This window comes from Grampus griseus (genome assembly GCF_964374135.1).
Source record: "Grampus griseus genome assembly, chromosome: 8".
Classification (NCBI taxonomy): Eukaryota; Metazoa; Chordata; class Mammalia; order Artiodactyla; family Delphinidae; genus Grampus; species Grampus griseus.
This window is the reverse complement of record NC_139002.1, coordinates 98,747,767-98,755,899: the sequence shown is the minus strand read 5'-3', so window position 1 is coordinate 98,755,899 and position 8,133 is coordinate 98,747,767. Positions and strand designations below refer to the sequence as shown.

At 46.8% G+C, this 8,133-nt stretch overlaps 1 protein-coding gene across 2 annotated transcripts; it reads right to left on the bottom strand.

Moving 5' to 3' along the window:
- Window positions 1-4,271: 4,271 nt before the first annotated feature.
- On the bottom strand, window positions 4,272-7,614 carry CLP1 (cleavage factor polyribonucleotide kinase subunit 1). Of its 2 annotated transcripts, XM_082659597.1 has the most exons (4): window positions 7,511-7,592; window positions 7,259-7,333; window positions 6,121-6,748; window positions 4,272-5,710 (listed from the first exon to the last, which is right to left on the bottom strand). In XM_082659597.1, exons 3-4 carry the CDS (start codon window positions 6,724-6,726, stop codon window positions 5,039-5,041), a joined length of 1,278 nt encoding a protein of 425 aa, XP_082515723.1. In that variant the 5' UTR covers window positions 6,727-6,748; window positions 7,259-7,333; window positions 7,511-7,592; the 3' UTR covers window positions 4,272-5,038. The 2 variants fall into 2 exon arrangements, with proteins under 2 accessions (XP_082515723.1, XP_082515722.1); XM_082659596.1 differs by lacking the exon at window positions 7,259-7,333 and having other exon boundaries at window positions 7,511-7,614.
- Window positions 7,615-8,133: the final 519 nt, after the last annotated feature.

Below are 8,133 nucleotides of genomic sequence, written 5' to 3'. Positions count from 1 at the left end.
TCATCCACTGGCCCCTGCGTCTTCCTGCTTCAGCCCCTTCATGCATTGGCCAATGCGGTTTGGCCACTAAATAGCCCTCCCCCAATCCCTCCCCCCTTTTTGGATGGCGAAAACTTTATTTAAAACCATCTTTATGGAGCATCTTTATGGAACTCCGACGAGTTCCTTGGTACCAGCAGAATCCCAGGATGATGGAAAAGTCTGGGCTGTGAATTCCGCAGGGAAGGGCCGCAGGGACTGGAAGAGTCAGTGGGGGCCGAAGCTCCTGCCTAAGGCACGGGAGGAAGAGGAAGGAGAGCGGCCGCGAGCCTTGGAGCCGTAGTGCCAACCGTGGAAGGAGGCGCAGGGAATACGCGCTGAGGTGGTGGCAGCCCCCTGGAATGAGGGCCGGCTCTTGGCTCCGCTTATTTCCCTGTGTTTCACCGCAACACAAAGGCTGGACGCCCCCAAGCCTAACCTCTCCCAATCCGGGAATACAGACAGGAAGGAAAAGGTTCTCTAGAAGCTCCAGTCCCTGGCGAGCTGCTGGCCAGCTCTACTTAGCTCACAGCGCCACATTTTGCCCTAATTAGCCCAACACAGCTGTGAACCCAAGAGCAAGGCCCGGTGTTCTCTCATTTCGCTCAAGGCCATTTCTCTTTTGAAAGCGGCTCTGGCTATTACATAATAGTCTTTCAAAAAAGTGTTCCACCAGCCACTTCTCTGAAGCCAAGGTGTCTCACCTGTAAAGTGTGATTCTAAATCCTGTGGTCTGTCCTCGGCTTTGGTGTCAAATGTTGATGGTTTGACTGTGCTCTGATAAGTTAGCACTAAGCAGGAAGGGAAAGGAGAAAGTGTACCTTCTGTTTTCTGAGGTCTAGTCTAGTTCCTTCTCTGACATGGCATATATAACAGGTTCTAGTTCATTCTTGCAAAGGGCTTCAATCTGCCATTTATTGCACCACACTGGAGAGTTCTCTTTTAATGACAGTGTTCATTTAAAAAATGAAAAATTTAAAAACTTTAGACCTTATAGAAGGTAAAGGTAAGGTATTGGAGATACAATATTTGTTTTATTTATAGAGGATTTTCTATTTGTAAATCAGGTTGTTTCCGTAGGAATAAATCAAATGTCATTCTCCTATTGTATATTTTTCTTGGATTTTAAGACTTCATTTACCCAACTTCACGGATTAGGGATCTTTCTCTTCCCACTTTCAACAGTCTAAGAACCTGTAAATTGTTTAGTCTCTTGGCTAGACAGTGCTAAATAGGAATGAGTATCCTACATTCTGCCAACCAACCACATATATTAAACTCCCCTAGGACACTGGATTACTGTATGCCAAGCTCTTAGATAGGTGAGCACTAATGGTGGCATAATCACTATCCCAAGGTTTAGAGAGAGATTCCATTTTCTTATCCAGTTTTCCTTAGGATCGTGCAAGATATTTCCTGGAAAGGATGTTTAATAGAACATAAGGTTTAAACTGACAGCCACTTCTGAAAAGTACTGCACAGTAAAAACTAGACCAGGGGTCCCCAACCCCCTGTTAGGAACCGGGCCGCACAGCAGGAGGTGAGAGCGGCAGGGAAGCGAGCAAAGCTTCATCTGCCGCTCCCCCGCTCCCCATCGCTAGCATCACCGCCTAACACCACCCCACCCCCTCCCTCCGTTCTGTGGCAAAATTGTCTTCCACGAAACCGGTCCCTGGTGCCAAAAAGGTTGGGGACCACTGATCTAGACTAAAACAATGAGATATCCAGACCACCGAACTTCAAATAAATTACTTTGCTATATATGTCAAGTAATACCTTATAGTTTGTTTTTTTTTTCTAGTGTAGTTTATCTGTACTTCTTCAAATCCTCTCCACTTGCATTTCCTCATGTCTATAGATGGCAAACTACAGGGCCTTTTTTTTTTTTTTTTTTTTTTTTTTAGTTCAACTCTCTGGTATTTACAGGAAGACAGGAACAAAATTCTAGGCTTGGATTTAGGTGCAAAGAATGCCCTTTCAGAACCAAAACCACCAAAGACCTTTTTATGTTTAAATACTGCTGCCTTCCCTCCTGTCCTTCTGAAATGTCTTTGCTTGTGTTAAGGCACAGTTTCCCCTCTTGTGCTCTGGATCCCACACCCTTCATTTTCTTCTGAATTTTCTGACATTTTATTTGAAAAATGAAAAACACACCCATGTAAAGAACACACCCATACCCATCATTAAATTCTCTCCCTCTAGAATCTGTTGACATGCTGAGAGGCATCCTATCTAAAAACCTAACAACAAACTCTCCCTTGACTCCATAACCCCACCCCCACTTCCTTTCTAAGCAAAGCTTCTTGAGAGTTCTCTATAGTTGTCATCTCCACTTCTGTTTATCTATCTCAATATATTTCAACAGGATTTCATCCCCACCATTCCAAGACAACACCCTTCAAGGTCAACACCGACATCCATGCTTCCAGATCAATAGTCAAGTCTCCTTCGCTAGCTCCCATTATAATTTACCTTTTATGTTTGGAATGCCCTGAAAGCCCATTATTCTGCCTCCTTCTGATTTCCACTTACACAGTCCCTAAGTGACTTCATCCAATGCCATTGCTTTAAATGCCCTCTGTAGGCCAAAAGCTCCCACGAACCTTCAACCCTAACTCTCCCCAACCCTCCAGACTCATGTTTCCAACTGTCTATGTGGCATCCCCTATAGATGACTAATAGCTCAAACTTAACGCTGCCGAAGTAGAACTCCTGCGGTTTCCTTTTCCCCTCTCCCAGAGTTTCCCTGATCTCAAATCGGATCTAGTTGCTCAAGTAAAAAAATGTAGGAATCATCTTTGATTCCACTTGCTTTTCCTCACCTCTTCCATCAGCAAGTCCTATCAATTTTACCTCCAAAATATCCCAAGGCAATCTACTCACCAACTCTACCTCTGCTGCTCTCTTCTAATCCATTCTCACATTGAAGCTACCACAGGTCTCCTAACTTGTGTCCTTGCTTCTTCTCTTGCCTCTATAACCCATTTTCCACACAGCAGCGATCTCTTCAATGTAAATTATTGATAAATCATGTCATTCGTCTGTCCAACCACCTGCTATGGCCTGAATTTTTGTGCCCCCCTCCCCCAATTCTTATGCTGAAATCTCCAAAGATGATGGTATTAGGGGATGGAATCTTTGAAAGATGCTTACGTCATGAATGTAGAGTCTTCATGAATGGGATTAGTGCCTTTATAAAAGAGGCTCCAGAGAGCTTCCTGCCCCTTTCACTATGTGAGGACACAGTTGAGACAGGCAATCTGCAACTTGGAAGACAGCCCTTAGCAGAACGTGACCATGCTTGGTGCCTTGATTTTGGCCATTCCAGCCTCCAAAAACGTGAAAAATTTCTGACGTTTATAAGCTACCCAGTCTGTGGTATTTTTTCACAGCGGCCCGAAGGGACTAAGACATTACCCCTCTTTCATCATTTCCCACTGCTCTTGGATTACAAAAGCCCTACATTATCTGGTCTTTGCTGCCTCCCTCCCCCAACCCCAGCCTCAACTTTTACCACTCTCCCCCAGATTCACTACACTCCAACCACACTGGCCTTTCCCTTCATCCAACACATTAAGTTTTTTTTTCCCTTTCTTAGGGTTTTGCACTGTTTCCTCCACCAGGAAGATTTTGCCCCAATTTCACACAGCCATTCAGGTCCTAACTCAAAATGTGTGCTCAGAAGAGGCCTTTCCTGACCATCCAATCTAAAAAGCCTCCCAGCCACTCTCTCCTATCACCCAACCTTAAGTCTCTGCATAGCACTTACCTTTTTATGTTTAGTGTAAGCTCTGCAAGACTTCATCTATCTTGTTCCCCCATCTAGAATGGTCCCTGTCACATAATAGGTGCATGATAAAAATGTGTGGAAAGAATGAATGGGGACTTCCATGGTGGCGCAGTGGTTAAGAATCCGCCTGCCAATGCAGGGGACACGGGTTCGAGCCCTGGTCCAGGAAGATCCCTCATGCTGCGGAGCAACTAAGCCCGTGTGCCACAACTACTGAGCCTGCGTTCTAGAGCCCGTGAGCCATGACTACTGAGCCAGTATGCTGCAAATACTGAAGCCTGAGCACCTAGAGCCCGTGCTCCGCAACGAGAAGCCACCGCAATGAGAAGCCCGCGCACCGCAATGAAGAGTAGCCCCCGCTCGCCATAACTAGAGAAAGCCCGTGTGCAGCAACGAAGACCCAACACGGCCAAAAATAAATAAAATAAATAAATTTATTTAAAAAAAAAAGAATGAATGGATGAAAGGCATCATGATACTTATTCAATAATGCAAGTCTAAACCAGGAATGACAATTATTTACAAGAGATCAAAGAGAATGGACTCTCCCAGCTTGCCACCTGAAAGCTCAATTTACATTTTGACTTATGGTCTGGTTCCAATTAAACAACAGATTTAGCATCTATTTACCTAAGTGCCAAGGAAAGGGGACTCATCATAAAAATTCACCTGCTTAGCTCACAGGTGTTCTTGGCTTTCTTCTCTAGGCATTCAGCAATAAATCATTCCAATAATGTTTCTATAATGCTTAGGGGAAAAACAAAAATTTTAAAAATTACACCAACTTCTGTGATATGGCAAAAATGTTTATTAAAATCTTTTTTTTTTTTCCCCCAAGTATGAACTTTATTGGAAGGAGTCCTTCGAATTCACTCTCTCATCCTGGACAAACAAGCTAACAAGTACTATATACAGAATATAAAGCAGTAGTAAATTAGTCCACATAGTAGCACAGTGAAAAAAATGGGTCTTTTCTGGAACTCAGATCATTCAAAGTGGCAACTCAGGTGATCTAAGAAACCAATTATATTCTCATGGTTTTCCTTCTGGTTCAAGATCTGAAGAGTTAGGTTACCACCACCTGTTTTAAGAGGTAGAATATACGCTTTCGAGTAGTCCACCATTTACCAGTCAGCCTGGCCTCGGGAGCTTCTCATACCTCAGCCCATCTGCCTTAGGTGATGGCCAGAAGATCTCTATGCCCCAGGCAGCAAAGCTTCCTGCTCGTCTCTACTTAAGATCCATGAACCGGATATCCATAATGAGAAGGAAGTTCTTAGGCAGTGGGCGGGGGGCTGGAGAGAGAACAGTAAACACCTGATGCTCTAGGTCCACACTGGTCACCACGATGAAGCCGGCCACACTGGTCTCTGAAAGGTTCTCCTCTGTGCCCTCAGCAGAGCTGACACTCAGGAGGTGGTGCACCATGTCTCGGCCAGGGCTGACGGGCACTAGCTTGAGCTGATTGTCCTCCTGAGACATGCCCAGAGGCAGACAGGAGTCTGGGATGGTGGGTGCCCCAACTTTGTAGATTTTCACATCTGAAAATTTGACATTGAAGGCGTGGGGATAGAAACAACCCCGGAATCCATAGAAATACTCACGGATACGCTCATCCCTACATTCCCGCCGGAAGTCCTTGGAGCGCTCAACCACGCCCCCGGATTTAGGGAGCAGCACGGTGCGTACAAAGTGAGGTAGGTCCCGTTTCAGTTCATTGTACAGTCGTTCTTGATCCAGAACCACAACTACGTCCACCTCAAAGGCGGAGGCTGCATGCACCAGTGCCTGGTAACCAGAGCCCTTGACCCAGCCACAGGTGTTAATGACACAGCCACTCACAGAGGCCCTTCGGTTCACTTCACACCTTTGGTTGAACACATCTGCTAAACGAGATGTAATCTGCAGAAGAAAGGATCGAGGTGAGGGAAAAAAAAAAACCCACAGAAACAAACCAACCCACAGCTCTTTTAGCCTTCTTTAGAATAAGTGGAATTAGATATAAAAAAATGGACATTCTTAATGGCTGTGGTTGTGACCCCATAACATGGATTTAATTTTTATTTTATGTTGCTTCTTCTGTCTCTTGTGTTTCATGTCCTAAGTAGAAATTTAATAAATCACTTAAGAACAGGTCCATAGAAACGTGTACCAATCTGAGGTTGACTTATTTTTGAAACCGTCTTTTCCAAAATCATGTGGCAATAATACCAGCTGAGAGGGAGCAAAGAATTTTAACTGGCAAACTTCTGCACAGCTTCCAAACCTGACAGCAGCCCTTCCCTCCACCCCACCTTGGCCCTGGCTCTGACCTTATTATAAAGCTTGATGTTGGTGCCAGGAGTGGTGGAGCCAAAATGATACACCAGAGGGGCCTGGATAGAGAATCCCTCTTCAACATCTGCTGGCCGCTCAATGTAGAGGGCCCCCATGGTACCAGGGATGGACACAGAGCCCTGGCCCACATCCAACTCCACGTAAGTGGGCCGGCGGCCCAAACGCACTGCGTAGTTGAGCAGCAGACGGCACACTGTGGACTTGCCCACATCAGTGGGGCCCACTACCATCACCCGGGGCCCTCGCTCTTCTTCCTTCTCCGCCTGCCTCCGCATCTGCTCCAAGGCTGTATGAGTGTTGAGATAAAGCAACATAGGGGTGTCCTTGGAGACATAAGCCACCTCGGTGCGGCCACTGAGCTGTAGAGAACAGCCATGCCAAGTGAAAACAGCCACCTTGGCACCAGCATCAAAGGTGAATTTCTTGTTTCGGGTCAGCTCTGTGCCAAAGATTTCTGCCATGCCAGCGAGCAGCTCCAACTGAACTGACTGAGATGCCTCCACCTCAAAGCGAAGTTCTGTTTCTCGCTCTAGTTCAAATTTAGTGGTTGGCTTCTTGTCATCATTGGCCTCCTCTCCCATCTTTTTTGTGTGGCTGCTGTGCCTAGAACACAAATATCAGATCAAAACAGAAGTCAGGACTCACTTCAAAATCCTCCAGTGGACGTTTCTCCTTACCTTGCTTCATACTTCTTCTTACCTCCGATCACCATCTGTCTCACTATATATTTGTTTATTGTCTGTCTATCCTCACTAGGACGTAAGGGGGGGTATTTTTGTTTGCTGCTGTAACTCTAGTACCTAGAATACAGCTTGACAACCCAAAGGCACCTCTATAAAAACACCCAGTGAATACATGACTCGGAGTAAGAAAACGGTATCTACAGTTTGAAAGACTTGATTACATCACCTTCATCGCCCTACTGGGATACTCCAGACTTAAAAAGGCAATAGATGCCCAATCCCTAACCCTCTCAGTCAACAAGAAAGGGAACCAGCAATCCGGATGCAAAGCAGAGAATACCGGCTTCGGACTCAAAACAGCAATAAGAAAACAGCTCAGCAACCACTGGCAGTGTCTTTAGACAAATAAAATCACTTAACTTCTCTGTACCTTTTCCTCAGCTGTCAACTGGAGGAACTTACACTTCCTCACACAAAGTGTTGCTCTGGGGATTAACAGCGATTGCTGGAGTGGGGGAAAAAAATCACTACATAAACTAGAAAACGCCGAGGAACAGCGAAGAATCATCTCCGATCCCGGATCGCAGCTCTAGGTCCAGCATCTGTCCCAGCCTCCCCAGGCACCGAAATCTGCCCAGGCTCCAAGGAAGCGACGGTTGCGTTCCTGAGCTTATTATCTTACCTGTACAGCCAAGAGCCCAAACTTGTAAACCAAAAAGCCCTCACTAACTAGGACCTAAGCCTAACAGCTTGCCTCGCTCGCCTAGACCCACGCCGGAAACTCAGGCGTTTCCGCACTTGCGCAGTGGAGAAGCCGCGGCCGCGCGATGCCCCCTGTGATATGTAGTTGTGCCAGAACAGCCGCGAGCGATCGAGCTCGCGCAGCCGCTCGGCTTTCTGGGACTTGTAGTTAATGGATTGTTTTTGATCGTGACGTCAAAGGTGGGCGGGCGGCGGCCGTCATTGTTCGCGAAGCCCGGGGGCGGACGGAGGAGGAGGAGTGGCGGTTACGCCCCCGCGCGGGGCGGGCACCAGCAGAGGGGGCCAACGGTCGCTGAGACGCGGCGGTCAGGGCCTCTCGCCACAGTACTCTCGCTCACCTGCCATCCGGGCAGGGGTAGGGCGGCGGGATGGGAAGGGGACTCGCTGGTCTAGGTCCCACGATCGCCTGGAAACGGGGAAATTAGCAGAACCGCATTTGGATACGAGGAAACCAAGGGGTAGGGAAAGTGGAGGAAAACAGCTTATCAGAGAGTAACCTGGACTGTCATCCCCAACCCGACACAATGTTTGCCCCCTAGAGAG